The sequence below is a fragment of the Macaca mulatta genome, chromosome 2, assembly GCF_049350105.2.
Source record: "Macaca mulatta isolate MMU2019108-1 chromosome 2, T2T-MMU8v2.0, whole genome shotgun sequence".
NCBI lineage: Eukaryota > Metazoa > Chordata > Mammalia > Primates > Cercopithecidae > Macaca > Macaca mulatta.
Window position 1 is genome coordinate 182,925,728 of NC_133407.1, and position 23,014 is coordinate 182,948,741.

At 38.3% G+C, this 23,014-nt stretch overlaps 1 protein-coding gene and 1 pseudogene across 3 annotated transcripts in view; one reads left to right on the forward strand and one right to left on the reverse strand.

Moving 5' to 3' along the window:
• ADGRG7 (adhesion G protein-coupled receptor G7) overlaps positions 1-23,014 on the reverse strand; it is a 73,633-nt gene that overhangs the window by 13,181 nt on the left and 37,438 nt on the right. For all 3 annotated transcript variants that reach the window (XM_077994035.1, XM_001094038.4, XM_077994036.1), the window contains exons 13-15: positions 22,356-22,452; positions 18,866-19,021; positions 10,002-10,158 (exon numbers count right to left, since the gene is read on the reverse strand). In XM_077994035.1, coding sequence (XP_077850161.1) covers positions 10,002-10,158; positions 18,866-19,021; positions 22,356-22,452 — 410 coding nt within the window. The remainder of the gene's footprint in view (positions 1-10,001; positions 10,159-18,865; positions 19,022-22,355; positions 22,453-23,014) is intronic.
• On the forward strand, positions 12,542-13,205 carry LOC106996442 (glia maturation factor beta pseudogene; annotated as a pseudogene).

Consider the following 23,014-nt stretch of genomic DNA (forward strand, 5'->3'; position numbering starts at 1 on the left):
GAAAGGAATAAATCAAATTATCCTTGTTTGCAGATGATATGATCTTATATTTGGAAAAAACTGAAGACTCCACAAGAAAAAAAAAAAAAGATCAGAACTGATAAATTCAGTAAAGTTGCAGGATACAAAATTAACATACATAAGTCAGTAGCATTTCTATATGCCAACATGAAACAACTTGAAAAAGGAATTAAGGGCTGGGCATGGTGGCTCACGCCTGTAATCCCAGCACTTTGGGAGGCCGAGGTGGGTGGATCACTGGGATCAGGAGATCGAGACCATCCTGGCTGACATGGTGAAACCCTGTCTCTACTAAAAACACAAAAAATTAGCTAGGCATGGTGGCACATGCCTGTAGTCCCAGCTACTCAGGAGACTGAGGCAGGAGAATTGCTTGAACCTGGGAGGTAGAAGTTGCAGTGAGCTGAGGTTGTGCCACTGCACTCCAGCCTGGGTGACAGAGTAAGACTCTGTCTCAAAAAAAAAAAAAACAAAACAAAAAAGAATTAAGAAAGCAATCCTATTTACAAAAGCTACAAATAAATACAATGTAATACCTTAGAATTAGCTTAATCAAAAAAGTGAAAGATCTCTACAACGAAAACTCTGAAACCTGCATGCAACAAATTGAAGAGGACACAAAAAATGGAAAGAGATTCCATGTTCATAGATTGGAAAATCAATATTTCAAAACTGTCCACACTACTCAAAGCAATCTACAGATTCTATGCAATCTCTATCAAAACACCAATGGTATTCTTCACAGAAAAAGAAAAAATGATCGTAAAATTTATATGGAACCACAAAAGACCTAGAAGAGTCAAAGGTATCATGAGCAAAAAGAACAGAACTGGAGGAATCACATTACTTGACTTCCAATTATACAGAGCTGTACTAATGAAAACTACATGGCACTGGCATAAAAACAGAAACAAAACAGGCAGACATAAAAACAGGCAGAAATACAGATGTTCTTTGAAACCAATGAGAACAAAGACACAATGTACCCAAATCTTTGGGACACATTTAAAGCAGTGTTTAGGGGAAATTTATAGCACTAAATGCCCACAAAAGAAAGCAGGAAAGATCTAAGATTGACACTGTAACATCAAAATTAAAAGAACTAGAGAAGCAAGAGCAAACAAATTCAAAAACTAGCAGAAGACAAGAAATAACTAAGATCAGAGCAGAACCAAAGGAGATAGACACGAAAAACCCTTTTAAAACTCAATGAATACAGGAGCTGGTTTTTTGAAAAGATAGATCACTAGCCAGACTAATAAAGAAGAAAAGAGGACAGGAGCAGTGGCTCACGCCTATAATCCCAACACTTTGGGAGACCAAGGCGGGTGGATCATGAGGTCAGGAGTTCGGGACTAGCCTGACCACCATGGTGAAACCCCATCTCTACTAAAACTACAAAAATTAGCCAGGCGTGACTGTGCATGCCTGTAATCCCAGATACTTGGGAGGTTGAGGCAGGAGAATATCTTGAACCCAGGAGGCAGAGGTTGCAGTGAGCTGTGGTTGCACAATTGTACTCCAGCCTGGATGACAGACTGAGACTCTGTCTAAAAAAAAAAAAAAGAAGAAGAAGAAGAAGAAAAGAGAGAAGAATCAAACAGACATGGTAAAAAATGGTAAAGGGGATATCATCACTGATCCCACAAAAATACAAACTACCATCAGAGTACACTATAAAAACCTCTATGCAAATAAACTAGAAGAAATGAATAAGTTCCTGGACACATACACCCTCCCAAGTCTAAACCAGGAAGAAATCAAATCCCTGAATAGACCAATAACAAGTTCTGAAACTGAGGCATTAATTAATAGCCTACCAATCAAAAAAAAGTAAAAGTCCAGGACCAGACGGATTCACAGCCGAATTCTATCAGAGGTACAAAGAGGAGCTGGTACCATTCCTTCTAAAACTATTTCAAACAATTGAAAGAGAGAGAATTCTCCCTAACTCATTTTAGGAGGCCAACATCATCCTGATACTAAAACGTAGCAGAGACACAACAAAAAAAGAAAATTTCAGGCCAATACCCCTAAGGAACATCGATGTGAAAATCCTCAATAAAATACTGGCAAACAGAATCCAGCAGCACATCAAAAAGCTTATCCACCATGATCAGGTCAGCTTCATCCCTGGTATGCAAGGCTGGTTCAACATGTGCAAATCAATAAATGTAATCCATCACATAAACAGAACCAATGACAAAAACCACATGATTATCTCAATAGATGCAGAAAAGACCTTCAACAAAATTCAACACCCCATCATGCTAAAAACTCTCAATAAACTAGGTATTGATGAAACACATCTCAAAATAATAAGAGCTATTTATGACAAACCCACAGTCAATATCATACTGAATGGGCGAAAACTGGAAGCATTCCCTTTGAAAACCGGCACAAGACAGGGATGCCCTCTCTCACCACTCCTATTCAACATAGTGTTGGAAGTTCTGACCAGGGCAATCAGGCAAGAGAAAGAAATAAAGGCTATTCAAATAGGAAAAGAGGAAGTCAAATTGTCTCTGTTTGCAGATGACATGATTGTATATTTAGAAAACCCCATCATCTCAGCCCAAAAATCTCCTTAAGCTGATAAGCAACTTGAGCAATGTCTCAGGATACAAAATCACTGTGTAAAAATAACAAGCATTCCTATATACCAAGAACAGATAAACAGAGAGCCAAATCATGAGTGAACTCCCATTCACAATTGCTACAAAGAGAATAAAATATATAGGAATACAACTTACAAGGTATGTGAAATACGTGACAAATGCACAAGCTTCAGTAACTGACTCGATCAACTGGAAGAAAGAGTATCAGCAATTGAGGATCAAATGAATGAAATGAAGCGAGAAGAGAAGTCTAAAGAAAAAAGAGGAAAAAGAAATGAACAAAGCCTTCAAGAAGTATGGGATTCTGTGAAAAGACCAAATCTACGTCTGATTGGGGTGCCTGAAAGTGAGGGGGAAAATGGAACCAAGTTGGAAAACACTCTGCAGGATATCATACAGGAGAACTTCCCCAACCTAGTAAGGCAGGCCAACATTCAAATTCAGGAAATACAGAGAACACCACAAAGATACTCCTCGAGAAGAGCAACTCCAAGACACATAACTGTCAGATTCACCAAAGTTGAAATGAAGGAAAAACTGTTAAGGGCAGCCAGAGAGAAAGGTCAGGTTACCCACAAAGGGAAGCCCATCAGACTAACAGCAGATCTCTCGGCAGAAACTCTACAAGCCAGAAGAGAGTGGGGGCCAATATGCAACATTCTTAAAGAAAAGAATTTTAAACCCAGAATTTCATATCCAGCCAAACTAAGTTTCATAAGTGAAGGAGAAATAAAATCCTTTACAGATAAGCAAATGCTTAGAGATTTTGTCACCACCAGGCCTGCCTTGCAAGAGACCCTGAAGGAAGCACTAAACATGGAAAGGAACAACCGGTACCAGCCATTGCAAAAACATGCCAAAATGCAAAAACATGCCATCAAGCCTAGGAAGAAACTGCATCAACTAACGAGCAAAATAACCAGTTAATATCATAATGACAGGATGAAGTTCACACATAACAATATTAACCTTAAATGTAAATGAACTAAATGGTCCAATTAAAAGACACAGACTGGCAAACTGGATAAAAAGTCAAGACCCATCAGTTTGCTGTATTCAGGAGACCCATCTCACATGCAGAGACACACATAGGCTCAAAATAAAGGGATGGAGGAAGAGCTACCAAGCAAATGGAGAACAAAAAAAAAGCAGGCGTTGCAATCCTAGTCTCTGATAAAACAGACTTTAAACCATCAAAGATCAAAAGAGACAAAGAAGGCCATTACATAATGGTAAAGGGATCAATTCAACAAGAAGAGCTAACTATCCTAAATATATATGCACCCAATACAGGAGCACCCAGATTCATAAAGCAAGTCCTTAGAGACTTACAAAGAGACTTAGACTCCCATACAATAATAATGGGAGACTTCAACACCCCACTGCCAACATTAGATAGATCAACGAGACAGAAAGTTAACAAGGATATCCAGGAATTGAACTCATCTCTGCACCAAGCGGACTTAATAGACATCTACAGAACTCTCCACCCCAAATCAACAGAATATACATTCTTCTCAGCACCACATCGCACTTATTCCAAAATTGACCACATAATTGGAAGTAAAGCACTCCTCAGCAACTGTACAAGAACAGAAATTATAACAAACTGTCTCTCAGACCACAGTGCAACCAAACTAGAATTCAGGACTAAGAAACTCAATCAAAACCGCTCAACTACATGGAAACTGAACAACCTGCTCCTGAATGACTACTGGGTACATAACGAAATGAAGGCAGAAATAAAGATGTTCTTTGAAACCAATGAGAACAAAGATACAACATACCAGAATCTCTGGGACACATTTAAAGCAGTGTGTAGAGGGAAATTTATAGCACTAAATACCCACAAGAGAAAGCAGGAAAGATCTAAAATTGACACTCTAACACTACAATTAAAAGAACTAGAGAAGCAAGAGCAAACACATTCAAAAGCTAGCAGAAGGCAAGAAATAACTAAGATCAGAGCAGAACTGAAGGAGATAGAGACAAAAAACCCTCCAAAAAATCAATGAATCCACGAGTTGGATTTTTGAAAAGATCAACAAAATTGATAGACCGCTAGCAAGACTAATAAAGAAGAAAAGAGAGAAGAATCAAACAGATGCAATAAAAAATGATAAAGGGGATATCACCACCAACCCCACAGAAATACAAACTACCATCAGAGAATACTATAAACACCTCTACGCAAATAAACTAGAAAATCTAGAAGAAATGGATAATTTCCTGGATACATACACCCTCCCAAGTCTAAACCAGGAAGAAATCAAATCCCTGAATAGACCAATAACAAGTTCTGAAACTGAGGCATTAATTAATAGCCTACCAATCAAAAAAAAGTAAAAGTCCAGGACCAGAGGGATTCACAGCTGAATTCTATCAGAGGTACAAAGAGGAGCTGGTACCATTCCTTCTAAAACTATTTCAAACAATTGAAAGAGAGAGAATTCTCCCTAACTCATTTTAGGAGGCCAACATCATCCTGATACTAAAACGTAGCAGAGACAAAACAAAAAAAGAGAATTTTAGACCAATATCGCTGATGAACATCAATGCAAAAATCCTCAATAAAATACTGGCAAACCGAATCCAGCAGTGCATCTAAAAGCTTATCTACCATGATCAAGTGGGCTTCATCCCTGGGATGCAAGGCTGGTTCAACATATGCAAATCAATAAACGTAATCCAGTTATAAACAGAACCAATGACAAAAACCACATGATTATCTCAATAGATGCAGAAAAGGCCTTTGACAAAATTCAACAGGCCTTCATGCTAAAAACTCTCGATAAATTCGGTATTGATGGAACGTACCTCAAATTAATAAGAGCTATTTAAGACAAACCCACAGCCAATATCATACTGAATGGGCAAAAACTGGAAGCATTCCCTTTGAAAATGGGCACAAGACAGGGATGCCCTCTCTCACCACTCCTATTCAACATAGTGTTGGAAGTTCTGGCTAGGGCAATCAGGCAAGAGAAAGAAATCAAGGGTATTCAGTTAGGAAAAGAAGAAGTCAAATTGTCCTTGTTTGCAGATGACACGATTGTATATTTAGAAAACTCCATCATCTCAGCCCAAAATCTCCTTAAGCTGATAAGCAACTTCAGCAACGTCTCAGGACACAAAATTAATGTGCAAAAATCACAAGCATTCTTATACACCAGTAACAGACAAACAGAGAGCCAAATCATGAATGAACTTCCATTCACAATTACTTCAAAGAGAATAAAATACCTAGGAATCCAACTTACAAGGGATGTAAAGGACCTCTTCAAGGAGAACTAGAAACCACTGCTCAGTGAAATAAAAGAGGACACAAACAAATGGAAGAACATACCATGCTCATGGATAGGAAGAATCAATATCATGAAAATGGCCACACTGCCCAAGGTAATTTATAGATTCAATGCCATCCCCATCAAGCTACCAATGAGTTTCTTCACAGAATTGGAAAAAAACTGCTTTAAAGTTCATATGGAACCAAAAAAGAGCCCGCATTGCCAAGACAATCCTAAGTCAAAAGAACAAAGCTGGAGGCATCATACTACCTGACTTCAAACTATACTACAAGGCTACAGTAACCAAAACAGCATGGTACTGGTACCAAAGCAGAGATATAGACCAATGGAACAGAAGAGAGCCCTCAGAAATAACACCACACATCTACAGCTATCTGATCTTTGACAAACCTGAGAAAAACAAGAAATGGGGAAAGGATTCTCTATTTAATAAAAGGTACTGGGAAAATTGGCTAGCCGTAAGTAGAAAGCTGAAACTGGATCCTTTCCTTTACTCCTTATACGAAAATTAATTCAAGATGGATTAGAGACTTAAATGTTAGACCTAACACCATAAAAACCCTAAAAGAAAACCTAGGTAATACCATTCAGGACATAGGCATGGGCAAGGACTTCATGTCTAAAACACCAAAAGCAACGGCAACAAAAGCCAAAATTGACAAATAGGATATAATTAAACTAAAGAGCTTCTGCACAGCAAAAGAAACTACCCTCAGAGTGAAAAGGCAACCTACAGAATGGGAGAAGATTTTTGCAATCTACTCATCTGACAAAGGGCTAATATGCAGAACCTACAAAGAACTCAAACAAATTTACAAGAAAAAAACAAACAACCACACCAAAAAGTGGGCAAAGGATATGAACAGACATTTCTCAAAAGAAGATATGCATACAGCCTACAGACACATGAAAAAATGCTCATCATCACTGGCCATCAGAGAAATGCAAATCAAAACCACAATGAGATACCATCTCACACCAGTTAGAATGGCAATCATTAAAAAGTCAGGAAACAACAGGTGCTGGAGAGGATGTGGAGAAATAGGAACACTTTTACACTATTGGTGGGATTGTAAACTAGTTCAACCATTATGGAAAACAGTATGGCGATTCCTCAAGGATCTAGAACTAGAAGTACCATATGACCCAGCCATCCCATTACTGGGTATATACCCAAAGCATTATAAATCATGCTGTTATAAAGACACATGCACACGTATGTTCACTGCGGCACTATTCACAATAGCAAAGACTTGGAATCAACCCAAATGTCCATCAGTGACAGACTGGATTAAGAAAATGTGGCACATATACACCATGGAATACTATGCAGCCATAAAAAAGGATGAGTTTGTGTCCTTTGTAGGGACATGGATGCAGCCGGAAACCACTATTCTCAGCAAATTATCGCAAGAACAGAAAACCAAACACCGCATGTTCTCATTCATAGGTGGGAATTGAACAATGAGATCACTTGGACTCGGGAAGGGGAACATCACACACCGGGGCCTATTATGGGGAGGGGGGAGGAGGGAGGGATTGCATTGGGAGTTATACCTGATGTAAATGATGAGTTGATGGGTGCTGACAAGTTGATGGGTGCAGCACACCAACATGGCACAAGTATACATATGTAACAAATCTGCACGTTATGCACATGTACCCTAGAACTTAAAGTATAATAATAAAATAAATAAATAAATAAATAAAAATAAAATAAAACAAAAAATGGTGTTGGGAAAACTGACTAGCCATATGCAGAAAACTGAAACTGGACCTCTTCTTTATACCTTATACAAAATATTAACTCAAGATGATTAAAGACTTAAATGTAAGACCTAAAACCATAAAAATCCTAGAAGAAAACCTAGGCAATACCATTCACGACATAGGCATGGGCAAAGACTTCATGACTAAAACACCAAAAGCAATGGCAACAAAAGCCAAAATAGACAAATCGGATGTGATTAAACTAAAGAGCTTCTGCACAGCAAAAGAAACTATCATCAGAGTGAACAGGCAGCAACCTACAGAATGGGAGAAAATTTTTATAATCTATCCATCTGACAAATGGCTAATACCCAGAATCTACAAAGAACTTAAACAAATTTACAAGAATAAAACAAACAGCCCCATCAAAAAGTGGGCAAAGGATATGAACAGACACTTCTCAAAGAAAGACATTTATGAAGGCAACAAATATATGAAAAAAAAAAGTTCATCAGCACTGGTCATTAGAGAAATGCAAATCAAAACCACAATGAGATACCATCTCACACCAGTTAGAATGGCAATCATCAGAAAGTCAGGAAACAACAGATGCTGGAGAAGATGTGAAGAAATAGGAACACTTCTACACTGTTGGTGGGAGTGTAAATTAGTTCAACCATTGTTGAAGACAGTGTGGCGATTCCTCAGGATCTAGAATCAGAAATACCATTTGACCCAACAATCCCATTACTGGGTATATACCCAAAGAATTATAAATTATTCTACTATAAAGACACATGCACATGTATGTTTATTGCGGCACTATTCACAGTAGCAAAGTCTTGGAACCAACCCAAATGCCCATCAATGACAGACTGGATAAAGAAAATGTGGCACATATACACCATGGAATACTATGCAGCCATGAAAAGGGATGAGTTCATGTCTTTGCATGGACATGGATTAAACTGGAAACCATCATTCTCAGCAGACTAACACAAGAACAGAAAACCAAACACTGCATGTTCTCACTCATAAGTGGTAGCTGAACAATGAGAACATGTGGACACAGGGAGGGGAACATCACATACTGGGGCCTATTGGGGAGTTGGGGGCTAGGGGAGGGATAGCATTAGGAGAAATACCTAATGTAGATGATGGGTTGATGGGTGCAACAAACCACCATGGCACATGTATACCTATGTAACAAACTGGCATGTTCTGCACATGTACCCCAGAACTTAAAGTATAATAATAAAAAAAAACTAAAAATAGAAATACCATATGATCCAGCAATCCCACTGCTAGATATATATTCAAAAGAAAAGAAATCTGCACTCCCATGTTTTTCACAGCACTATTCATAATAGCCAAGACTTGGAAGCAAACTGAGTATCCATCAACAGACAAATGGATAAAGATAATGCAGTACATATACACAATGGAGTACTATTCAGCCATTAAAAAGAATGAGATCCTGTCATTTGTAACAACATGGATGAAACTGGAGGTCATTACGTTAAGTGAAATAAACCAGGCACAGAAAGTCAAACTTTGCACATTCTCACTTATTTGGGACCTAAAGAGTTTAAAAAATTGAAATCCTGGAGATAGAGAGTAGAATGAGTGTTACCAGAGGCTGGGAATTACAGTGAGGGGAAGGGAAAGTGGGAATGGTTAATGGGTATGGGTACAAAAATATAGTTAGAATGAATAAGATCTAGTATTTGACAGCACAACAGGGTGATTATAGTCAATAATTTTTTTTGAGATAGAATTTCCCTCTGTCGCCCAGGCTGAAGTGCAGTGGGTGATCTTAGCTCACTGCAACCTACACCTCCCTGGTTCAAGCAATTCCCCTGCCTCAGCCTCCCAAGTAGCTGGGATTACAGGCGCATGCCACCATACCCAGCTAATTTTTTTGTATTTTTAGTAGAGATGGGGTTTCACCATGTTGGCTAGACTGGTCTTGAACTCCTGACCTCAGGCAATCCACCCATCTTGCCCTCTCAAAGTGCTGGGATTATAGGCCATAAGCCACCACGCCCAGCCAGTCAATAATAATTTAATTGTATATTTTTAAATAACTAAGAGTGTGATTTGATTGTTTGTAACACAAAGAAAGAGTAAATGCTTGAGGATATGGGTACCCCTTTTATCCTGAAGTAATTATTATACATTTTATGCCAGTATCAAAATATCTCTTGTACTCCATAAATATATACACCTACTATGTACCCACTAGTTTTTTAAAAATAGTCTCTTAAAGGTAACTAAGGAATGGGTCAAGGTGATATCTCCACCACCGCATGTTCTGCTACTTTCACTCTAATCCACACCATACCTGTGTAGTGTTGAAAAGGCAGAAAATGTAGCTGAAGATGATCCTGATGCTATCATCATTAACTAGCATCAGGTACGCCAGAATCCAGGTAATTCCAAAAACAACTGCAACAGATAATGTGCTAACAATCTTCCTCATGGATGAAACTTTTTTTGTGCTAGGTGAAAGAAAACAAGAAAAATAATGTAGTTCATTAGGGTTTTACTCATCAACATCATTATTACTCTCCTATTTAGAATGCATATTCAGCTGCCCATACACATTGTTCACTTAACAATATTAAGCCCCAGGTGGAAAAATGATGCTAAGTCTTACATCACTCTGGAGAAAATCTGATTTAGCAAGCTTTATTTTGACTACATTGATACTTGTTTAAAACTTCAGGCAAACACAGCTCCTTAATACCACAGCAGGCAAATTTCAAGAACCAACTTCTTCATTGGAATGGAATTTCAATGTTGTGAGTATTACTACAGATCAGCCAATGGAAGAATCCCCTTTTTTGGCACCTTGGACCTTCCTGAGCCTTAGGTTGATGTGGGAGAGTAAGGTTAGTTAGATACAGAGTGATCTTCTTCCTCTTATGGAAAGTCTATGCCCCTGGATCGTGGGCTTGGCCATGTGACTTACTTTGACCAGTGGAACATCAGCAAATTTATCAAGTAGAGACTTGAAAGCATCTGTTTATTAATTTGCCTTCCCTCACACCTCTTTAGAACCCTGAGACCACTATGTTAAGAAGCCTGGACTGGTTTAATGGCAGATGAGAGACTATATGGAGCAGAGATGAGCTTTCCCAACTGAGCAGTTGCTACTCAAACCAACCAAACACCAACCACCAGACATAAAAGTGAGTCATGAAGGATTCAAGACGGCCGAATAGGAACAGCACCGTTCTGCAGCTCCCAGCGAGACTGACGCAGAAGGCGGCTGATTTCTGCATTTTCAACGGAGGTACCTGGTTCATCTCACTGGGACTGATTGGACAATGGATGCAGCCCACAGAGGGCCAGCTGGAGCAAGGTGGGGTGTTGCCTCTCCTGGGAAGCGCAAGGGGAAGGGAAGCCTTGAGTGTCTGAGCCTGAGGAACTCCCGCACTGATACTGCGCTTGTCCCACAGGCTTCCAAACCCGCAAACCAGGAGATTCCCTCTAGTTCCTGCCCAACCAAGGCCCTGGGTGTTAAGCACAAAACTGGGCGGCCAATTGGGCAGTCACCGAACTAGCTACAGAGCTCTTTTTTTTTCCCCCATACCACAGTGGCGCCTGAAACACTTTTACACTGTTGGTGGGAGTGTAAATTAATTCAACCATTGTGGAAGATAGTGTGGCGCTTCCTCAAGGATCTAGAACTAGAAATACCATTTGACCCAGCCATCCCATTACTGGGCATATGCCCAAAGGATTATAAATCATTCTACAATAAAGACACATGAAGACACATGCACACGTATGTTTATTGCGGCACTATTCACAACAGCAAAGACTTGGAACCAACCCAAATGTCCATCAATGGTAGACTGGATTAAGAAAATGTGGCATGTATACACCATGGAATACTACACAGCCATAAAAAATGATAAGTGCATGTCCTTTGCGTGGACATGGATGAAGCTGGAAACCATCATTCTCAGCAAACTGTCACAAGAACAGAAAACCAAACACTGCATGTTCTCACTCATAAGTGGGAGGTGAACAGTGAGAACACATGGACAGAGGGAGGGGAACATCACACACTGGGGCCTGTCAGGTGGTGAGGGGGTAGGGGAGGGATAACATTAGGAGAAATACCTACTGTAGGTGATGGGTTAACGGATGCAGCAAACCACCAGGGCACGTGTCTACCTATGTAACAAAACCGCACATTCTGCACATGTAACCCAGAACTTAAAATATAATAATAAAAAAAAATTAGCCAGGTGTGGTGGTAGACGCCTGTAATCCTAGCTACTCTGGGGGCTGTGGCAGAGAATTGCTTGAACCCAGGAGGCGGAGGTTACAGTAGCCAAGATCGCACCACTGTACTCCAGCCTGGGGGACAGAGTGAGACTCCATCTCAAAAAAAAAAAAAAAAAAAAAAGGTGAGTCATCCTAGATCATTAATAAGCATCCAAGCCAGTCAAGACAGAACTACCCAGCCAACACTGAACTCATGGCAAATAATAAACATTTGTCATTCTTCACCATTAAGTTTTGGGGCAATTTGTTATGTAGCTACTGAACACATGAAAGTTATTTGTTAAATAATTAAATCACAGTCTGCTTGTCATTATAACTAGGCCAATTTATGAACCACAGTCTATCAGTCAAAATTTAGCAATGCAAATTTAATTGGTATCTGGCCAAACATGATAATTTTTGTATGAAGGAAATATATCCTAATGCGCAATTAGGTAAAGAAGCCTTTACCAAGGTTTTTCTGCATTGCTATTAAACATACTATTTTTTCTTTCCACTCTCACCACTTATGTTCAGTAAACATACTTTTAATGTTTATCAGTGATAGTAGTTTTTACCATATTTCTCCTGAATGTGAACTACCATTCACACAGGAAGAATGATACTTACCCTAGATCTGTAAAGTACATATTTCAGATATAGTCCCACTAGAAAAAGGTGCCCAAGTGAAGGCAACAGGCCTCTGACAGCCTGAAAGGAAATGAGTGAGTCTTTGGTGGTTTGTAATGTTGCTGAAGATTTAGTGGAAAAGCTGAGAAAGTTTCATTTTCACAAAGAAATGAACAATGCTGCTATTATAATGAAAACTGACAAGGATAAACGCCGGGTAGTACTGGATAAGGAGCTGGAGGGTATTTCACCAGATGAACTTAAAGATGAACTGCCTGAACGACAACCTCACTTCATTGTGCATAGTTATAAATATCAACATAATGGATGGGAGAGTTCCATATCCTTTGTGCTTTATTTTCTCCAGTTCTGTTGGACGTAAGCCTGAACAACAGATGATGTATGCTGGGAGTAAGAATAAGCTAGTCCAGAGAGCTGAACTAACCAAGGTATTTGAAATAAGAAATATGGAAGACCTAACTGAAGAATGGTTAAGTGATAAACTTGGATTTTTCCACTAATGTGAACTTCTGTGTTTCCAAAGTATTTAAGTATTAACCTGGCCATACTGGAACCATACATCAATATTTATTTGTGTCTAAAAATGCATTACTTACAGTCTGTTTTCTGCAGTAAAGAAAAATTCTTCATTTGTGCAAAGTTTGAACCAAGAGGAAATCATCTTCATAGTAATGAACCTTTGTATGGTGTTTCCTTGTATTGGTAATTGTTAGGTGGATTACTTTTCTCCAGGGACTTTTTGCACTCTTGTGACTAATTTCTATAACTTATGATTCAGAATTTATTATTTACAGACACTATTGGAATGTGGATATATTAGATTGTAAGAGACAACAGTTGCCTCCTTTTGACAAATACTGGATATTAGCAGTTTATTTATGAAAATAGCGTATTATCACTTGTCAAATCATTGAAATTAATTTGGGGTCAAAGACTTGAGTGGCCCAGTATTGAGCCATGAATAATTGACTGTAGTGTAACCTGCATCACAAGTACACTGATCAGTTCTGTATCTTGTTTGGTTTCCTGTATCTTTTTAATCAAATCTAGAAACTATGTTCATCAATCACTAATTTTTAAGGTTGGGGAGTTAGATTTTATGATAGAATTATGACTGTTAGCTTATCTCCTTATGGAAAATAGCATCTTAGTCTTAGAAATTGGTGGGTTGTAATAATCAAGGGCTTCATTCCTTTTATGTCATTTCTAAACAGTTTTGCATCTAGGTTAATAACACTTCATTTATAAAGCACCACTTAATGTCACTAATGAACACTGATTATTTTAAATGTATTAATAATGTGCCTTTGATTTGTTAGCTTTAAAGTTAGTTTAAGACTTTTACGGCCGGGCGCGGTGGCTCAAGCCTGTAATCCCAGCACTTTGGGAGGCCGAGACGGGCGGATCACGAGGTCAGGAGATCGAGACCATCCTGGCTAACACGGTGAAACCCCGTCTCTACTAAAAAATACAAAAAATTAGCCGGGCGAGGTGGCGGCGCCTGTAGTCTCAGCTACTCAGGAGGCTGAGGCAGGAGAATGGCGTGAACCCGGGAGGCGGAGCTTGCAGTGAGCTGAGATCCAGCCACTGCACTCCAGCCTGGGCGACAAAGCGAGACTCCGTCTCAAAAAAAAAAAAAAAAAAAAGACTTTTACACTGCCAGTATTCCAGATTTGGTGAAATTAATACTTTTTTAAAGATTCCAAATAAAATAATTTTCTAATGTGTATATCTGAAATTTATAATAAAATCAACTTCATATTTTAAAAATTCCAACTATCTGCTTGCATTGGTGAGTATATGGCAGTCGAGAGTTATAATTTTGGGTATATTGTGATTAGTTTTGTGCCATAGGAAAAAATTATCTTTAAACTTAGTCCATAGTTAATAACGTTAAAACAATAATATCACGTCTTATATCCTAAATGTCAGAAGATATTCTGAACTGGCTGCCTGAAGAGTTAACTAAACCAGTCTTGTTAGATGATGGTATTCTTGGCATAAAGCAAGGATTCTGTTATTTGGCATACTTGTAGAAACAAATATATAAGTAACCACTGAACATTAATTTGATAATAGGTCTAGAGAATCTAAAGACTAACTAAATTTGGTGAGTTAATTCTTATATTAAGAACATCTTAGTCATCTCATCTCAAAACTAGCAAAATTTAAATTTTGGCATGTTTTCCATTCATGTGCTCTTTGCATTTTATTTTTGAGGTTTCTGTGAGAAGTAAAGATAGTTGGAATTTTCATGATGTTGAATAGAACATCTTCTGTTCCCAACTCTGGCTCCACTAATTTAGAAGTCAGGAAGCAACAGAAAGTTAGTTGGAGATGAGGAAGTTCTAGAGTAGGTGTTTGCTTTGCTTCTCGGTGGGAAAAGATTCTTTATTCCAATTTCCAGAGAGAGAGAAAACTCACCCAGGAAGTTTAACAATTCTTTAAACAGGTATTTTGATATTGGAGAAAAACATGCATATAATTCTGTAGAAATGCAAATGTAATCCAAGTGAGTAGAGAGTGTTCTTAATATTTCTGAATGAAGGAAATGGGGTTTTGTTTCACCCGGTTTGCAGCAATAAGAGAAACTAGTGCCGCAAGAATGTATTTTTAAATGAAGTTCCTTATTTTGTCTTGCATGTTTTAGTTTTGTTTATTTTTAAATTTGGAGGTCCTCCATAATGTCAGATAATATTGACCTGCCGTACATTAGAACTTTTAGTTCCCCTACTCTCTTGAACAGGAGCAAAGAGCTGTGATAAACCATGCTTTTTTGAGCTTGCCTGACTCCTAGTCAATAACATCTTTTTTGCAACACAACAGATTGAGGTCAGAGGATCAGTAGGACATTTTTATTTCATCTGTTCTATGGGGAGATTGACAAATCCCATGGTCTAAAGTGTTCTCAAACATTTGTATATATTTCCCTTTCATCTTACTAAAGTTTGCATTGTTCTTTTCAAGTATATTTCCTATTTAGTGTCTTTTTTCTACCATTCCCCAAATAATAACTCCAGGTTTCATAATTCCAGTGTTTACATTCCGTATCTTTCTGGTGCAACCATTCCCATTCAGTTTTAATCTTTCTTTCCTTTTTGGCAGCAACTTTTTTCCTGGGACCCTCCTTCATGGTCTTCTAAGTCAGCGTTAGTTTTGAAATTGTTGGCCCTGCATAAGTTCTGCATAGCATCTAATGTCAAAATAAAATCAACTGGTAATCACAATATTATTTAGTGTGGCTTCCATGACAACAAAAAATACATATGAAAAAAACTTCTCAGGTTAGTATGCTGAAATTCCAAAATGTCTGAGTTTTGAATAGTGATTACTTTGTTCTGGTATTGATGCAATTATATTAGGAAAAAAGTTGGTTGACTGCTTTAGTTTAACTGACTTCTAAAATAAACATTCAAATTGTCTAGTTCTAAAAGTTTACTAAATGCCTAGTGCAGTTAAACATACTGTTGTTTAAGAGCGTGTAGCTAAATTTTTTTACTGTCATTACTAAATAATCTGTGTGCCAAAATGTGTGTCAGTACTTTTCCCTCCCTTTGACCTCCTATTTTCGGGGTCATATATAGCCATAAACTATATCCTTGTCTAACACTTTAGCTAAAATCTTCCAGTTAGGGGAGTTTATTGCCAAATTAAATTTGGCTGTTTCCCCCCAACCCATACAGATATTAAGGAAGGTGTACTTAAAAAATGTTTGAACTACTTCTAAAACCTGAGCAATGTCATTAATCCATATGCGGACAAGTGATGAATAGATATTTGCATAAGAATTTAAATGCTGTTATTTGGTGGAAGCAGAGGGTAATTTGTATTCTATAAATTCAAGTATTATTACTATGGTTGCTTTCCCTATTTGTTCAATGAACTGATAATACTGGAATCTGTAGAGTTTGAGCCGTTAACAACTTTTGTGAGGATGTGTTTCAAACATTTCTGGACAAATCTTATTTTGTGTTTCTGAAAGAATGTAATAATCTTCTAGGCCACTTAAAATCAATGGTCCCAAGCTGAATATTCTTGAGAAATTTGTTTTTATTATGCCATTTGACATTTCAAATCAGTGCTTAGAAATTGTATTTTCTTGCTTTTTGGAGTATAATTCATATAAATATAATTACTTGAATATTGTTTGAGATCATTAACATGCCAGGGCAGTTCCTGCTGATTTCGATGGTCCAATATAACCTCATGCAGGAGGCTGGAAACATTAATGGTTTAGTCTTGTGAATTTTAACAGTTCTCTGTCATCATTTCAAAAAACCAACAACTGGCACAACTTCTTAGGCTGTGGTTTCAATCTCTGCTAATTCATATTGCATGTTTATTTTGGACAGTGTTTTGTTAAGCATGGTGCTTGTACTGGTTTAAATAAAATGTTAGCATTAAAAGAAACAAAAGACATAGTCCCACTAAAGATGGTGGCTTTTACTCATCTGGTCACACTAAGTGGATCTATTTGTAAGCTTGCTATAAGCTCACAGATGTGCTTGCATTTGTTAAGTCTACTTAAATATGAGCAAAATCTTATAGAATTAAATCCGAACTCATAGTCTCATTAGCACTGTATTCCCGTCAGTTTATGCTATGGAGATGGGGTCAGGAGGGGTAGAGTATAAGTGTTTAATAGTTTCTGCTTTTTGTCTCTCCAACTGAGTGCTCTTGTTGTATAGCAGGGATGACAATGAAAATGCTTTTCGGAGCCAGAAAGGTTATAGAAAGGAGAGAGCAGCATGGATGTGAACTGGTAAATCAGAAAGCACATGACCCCTGCAGGGAATGTCAGCTTAGAGTGGCCAGATATTCCAATTTTTTCAAGAGAAAATTCAATTCTTTTTTTTTTGAGATGAAGTTCGCTCTTGTTGCCCAGGCTGGAGTGCAATGGCGCAACCTCGGCTCACCACAACCTTCGCCTCCTGGGTTAAAGCGATTCTCCTGCCTCAGCCTCCCAAGTAGTTGGGATTACAGGCATGTGCCACCACACCTGGCTAAGTTTGTATTTTTAGTAGAGACAGGGTTTCTCCATGTTGGTCAGGCTGGTCTCAAACTACCAAGCTCAGGTGATCCACCCACCTCGGCTTCCCAAAGTTCTGGGATTACAGGCATGAGCCATTGCACCCTGCCGAAAATTTAATTTTTAAGTGAGCTCTCCAAATTTTTGTATGGTTACCACTAATTTAAAACATTTAAGACTGGGCTTATGCCTGTAATCTCAGCACTTTGGGAAACCAATTGAGGAGGATCACTTGAGCCCAGGAGTTCCAGACCAGCCTCTTTTTGACAGAGACTACATCGTTATAAAAAATAGAAAAAGATTAGCTGGGCATGGTAGTGTGTGCCTATAGTCCCAGCTGCTCTGGAGGCTGAGGGGAGAGGATCACATGAGTACAGGAAGTCAAGGCTGCAGTGAGCTGTGATTGTGCCACTGCACTCCAGCCTGGATGGCAGAGCAAGACCCTGTCTCAAAAACTAATAATAAAATAAAATAAAAAAGAAATTTTAGGCCGGGCGCGGTGGCTCAAGCCTGTAATCCCAGCACTTTGGGAGGCCGAGACGGGCGGATCACGAGGTCGGGAGATCGAGACCATCCTGTCTAACACGGTGAAACCCCGTCTCTACTAAAAATACAAAAAATTAGCCGGGCGCGGTGGCGGGCGCCTGTAGTCCCAGCTACTTGGGAGGCTGAGGCAGGAGAATGGCGAGAACCCGGGAGGCGGAGCTTGCAGTGAGCCGAGATGGCGCCACCGCACTCCAGCCTGGGTGACTGAGCAAGACTCCATCTCAAAAAAAAAAAAAAAAAAAAGAAAAAAAAGAAATTTTAGTGCTATTGTGTAATTCAAGCAATACATGTAAAATACAGCCAACAGGTACTGGATCGTATTAATAAAATGAAAATCCAGGGACCAGCATTTCCTCACAACCCTCTCATTTCTTTAATTATTCAAACATGATTTCTTGAATATTTAGGACAAGGGCAGAAAATTTTTTTTCTTGAAGTCTAGGTTTAGTTTTTAGTTGATCCTTGTTTTGTTGAATCCACAGATGTGGAAACTCAGGATATTGAGAGCAGACTATACTGATGTGAGAAGACGAGAAGATCCACTTTCTGAGTCAAAGTGTAAGAGAAAATCTCTCCTGCAAACCACATAGCCCTGCCATTGTCTGAGTTTGAAAGCTCCTGGAACCGTGGATGTGTTATGGCGCTGTGTTAAGTGCTGGATGAGCCTTGCCTGGCAGCGTCCCATTCGTTGGGAATCTTACCTTGTCAGGTTCTGGTTATTCTTCCACAGCACTTTGATCGAGATTGTAATAAATATAACAACATTGCTGATGAGGATAATGGTTACAGGTACGATGAATGACCACAACAGTGGACTTTTTGTAACACCATCGGGTTCTGGAATTGCCAGCCAGCAGCTGTGGAGAAAAAAAAAATTACTTCAGCAGACTAAGAAAGGTACACATACTGGTTCCTTGTGCTATTAACATTATTGACATTCACTCAACTGAAAGATCTGCTAAAAGTTAACATCCCTCTGCATTTTATGCATTTGAGATGACTTTCAAGAATTCCACCTACTAGAAAAGTGAAATAATATACTGTAACTTTAAACTGTCTCCTATTGATGGGCATTTTTTAAATATTAAATGCTTAAAAAGAGTTTGGAAAAGTTATTTAACCTCATTGTACCTGTTTTGGTTTTGTTTTGGGTTTTTTTTTTTTGTGGTGGTGGTGGTTGTAGTGGTGCTTTTTTCTCATCTGAGGTGAAAATACTAGTAACCACCTACTGGCATTGTTGCAAGAATTAATTAATTCATTTAATAAGTATTTACAGAGTACATACTATGTGCTAGAGATACTGTTTTAGACACCAAGGTATTAGCAGTGAACAAAACAAAAATCCCTTCTTTAATAAGGTTACATTCTAGTGCAGAGAAATAGATAAAACAAAGTAAATAAAATACACAATATGTCAGATGGTGACAAATGCCATGGAGAAAAAGTAAATCAGGTAATGAGAGTAGAAATGACTGTGTATATGTGTGTGGAGGGGAGGGGTGTTTCATTTTAAATAGAGTGATCAGGGAAAACGTCATGGAAAAAAGCTGTATTTGAGCAAAGACCTGAAGTAGATGATGGAGAAGTGTGTTCCAGGCAGAAATCACATCAAGTGCAAAGGCCCTGAGGTGACAGCTTAAGAAGGAAAAAAAGGCTAGTGTGGCTGAACCACAGAAAGTGGATAACGTTAGTGCAAAGATACAAATTATGTAGGAGCTTTGTGGGTGATTGCTTGTACCCTAGACAACATGGAGAGACATGACATGATCTGCCTTGAGTTTTAAAAGCATTACTCCAGGTGCAGTGATGAGAGAACAGCATGAGCAAAAGTAGGAAATATTAGGCAGAAACTGCCATTACTTTCGGACCAACCTAATAGCTAGGAGTCTATTGCAATAATATGGTAGTTTGGACCAGGAGAGGAGATGTTAAGAAAGAGTCTGATTCCTGATATATTTAAAAGTAAAGCAAAATAATTTATTGATGGGTTGGATGTGGTATTTAGGGGAATTAAGAATGACTCCAAAATCTGAGCACCTAGAAGGATAGAATTACTATTAACTGGGGAAGACGATGAGATGAGCAGGTTTGGGAGGGAAGATGAGGAGATGTCTATTAAACAGTCAAGTGGAGGTGTCAGGTAGGCCATTAGGTGTTACAATGATGTGAGAAGCTATGGCACATATTTGGCATTCAATTAATTTTATCTTCTTTCCCCTGGAGTTTTGTAAAACACCATTATTATACATTCCAAAGGATTTCTAAATTTTTTTTGCATTGGAATAGTTTTAAAGTATTGAAAATCATATTTCTAATCTGAATGACCTAGGAGGAAACTGAGATGATGTTCCCTTCTCTATAATGAATCTAAAAATGCAAAGGCATGCTTCCCTCTAACAGATACAATAGTAAGTCCATCCATAAATAAAATAGTGCCAAGTTTATCTTCAGGATGGTGGAGGTTGATCTGACAAATAGCTATGAACTTGAGGTCTGAAGAGCATTATAATTGGATGCAGATTAAGTGTTTAACTCCTTGATAAGTTTGCCATGGAACATAGGGAAAGACAGCTACAGCATAAAAGCAATTCTTGAAAAATTTCCCCCAATTATAATTTCCCATGTTAACCTCAACCCTTCGCGAATGTCTGAAATGGCCTATGTGGTAGTGGTACAGAGAACTGAGGGTAGAGCATTAAAAAGGAATGTGGCCTGCCCTACATTTACCCTGCAATTGGGTCTATGCAGAGACAGCAGTACTTCAGGTAACTGGGTCAGGGATTTCAGGATGACTGGCAGAACTGGGAGCAACAGGGGAGCGCACAGGCTGTTGAGGAGCAACTGCTAGGAGAATAACTCAGGAAAACCAAAAATAATCCCTCCTGGGTCTCAATATATCCTGAAGAAATGTGGTCGTTGATGGCATGTGTGTAGGGTGGAAGGTGGGGGAGAAAGTCCAGGAGGAGGTGGATGCTGGTGTCACACATCCTTTCCTCTCTCCCCAACTTCTCTTATTATCAGTTACCTCGTATCTTCCCCAACAACTAACACCGTAATCAGGAAAGAAGCTGCCCTTAATTATTTATAGCTCAGTGTGAACAAATTTAAGTCAGTTGGCTTCTTTCTTCTGAAGACTTTTAAAGGAGTGAGTCTAGCCCTGTGCATGAGTTAACACCAATTAATAATGCAATTTGAAGTGAATTACCTCACCTATGAGATATTTGCAACTTGGGTATCTCTAATTAGATATTTCTACTTGTGGCGTTAAAATTTTAAAACCTTAAACGATATTTAACCGTAATCAAACATAGTGTCTGGGAGCATGAAATAAGGCCAGGCAGTCAGCTCCCCAGCCTACAGTTGGGTGTGACCAGCCCTGGGAAAGACATGAGTTCCCAGACACCACAGCCTTCCCTTGGTGTACTTGCCCATTTCCAAAAGTTTTGCTTTCATTTGTGTTGGTTTGGGACTTCAGGTGGAATTTGGAGAAAAGAATACTTAGATTTATAAAATGAGAAGGGAAGATAAATTGAAGAGCAGTTGCCATTTGGTAGCAGAAATGCATATAAAGAGTTGAGTCTCAGTTCAGCTCCACTTTCTTTTCTCCCCCACACAAAAAAAGTAAATGCCATACAGTCAGATGCTTCTGTTACAACAGTTAATTATTCACACTGGAATCACAGGAAGAATTTGTTATGTATGATAAATCATCATGAAATATTCATTAAAATCATATCAACATAGAATTGGTTTACATAAGTGAGACATATAGAGAGTGTTCAAGTTATTAAATGTTTTCACACTTGATTGGTCCCTTGCAGTGACCCCAGAACAGGAATTACTATTATTGTTATTCCCATTTTCTGGATGAGAAAACTAAGATACAGGATTACTAAGGATAATACCTATTGTATCATGATTTTCAGATTTAATGAAAGAAGACAAATTTAACATAATAAAGTTCACATTTATAAATTTAGAAGTTGATTAGTTGCTTTACAAAAGGACTTATGGGAAATTTCCATGTCATCACATTTAAAATATAATGTTGTTTGGGAATTTGAAATGTCTACCACTAAACATGACAATTATAAAGTGAAATGCAAATTACAGCAACACTTGGAGTCAATATCACTAAACAGTTATACTCTTAGGTCAAACAATTGGACATTTAAAAATATATAAACTCACATTGTCTCTTGCCGGTAGTCTAACTCCCATTGTGGATTCTTTCCATTCTGAGAATAAATAACTCCTACTGTAATAGCCACTACGATAGCTGGGACTCCTATGTGATAAAGAGAGGCACAGAATTAATGATTCATCCAGACTTGGATTAATTATAAAAGACCATACATGAATTATACATCTGACCCTCTTCAGGATGTATGTTGTTTTAACTATGGACAATATATAAAGTGATCCTACAGATGTAGGTCGACAGTGGACATAATTTTTCTCCAAGTGTTTTCCCTTCCTTTTTAGTGGTGGCTCTACATATCAATCTTATTTCCAGTTTCTTTGTAACTCTTACCAGAATTGTCATGTTTCAGTGGCATAGTTCCTCTGTCACTTGAATAAATTTAAATTTAGATATCCCTGAAACAAGTCTTCTTTTGCTGGAACCCAATAAATTTTTCAAATATTTTTGCTTAAAGAGTCACTCTGATTGTCTTTCTTGAAACATTTCTTTTAAAGTAGCTGGAAGTTAATTATTTGTGGCCTAAATCTCAAATCAAATTAATAAAAAGAGATGTTAAAGGAAATTAACATTTTTAAGTTAGTTAAGTTAGTTTGTGATGTATCTCGTATTCTTGCCTTGATCATATCTGCCTCCTTCACTGGAGTAT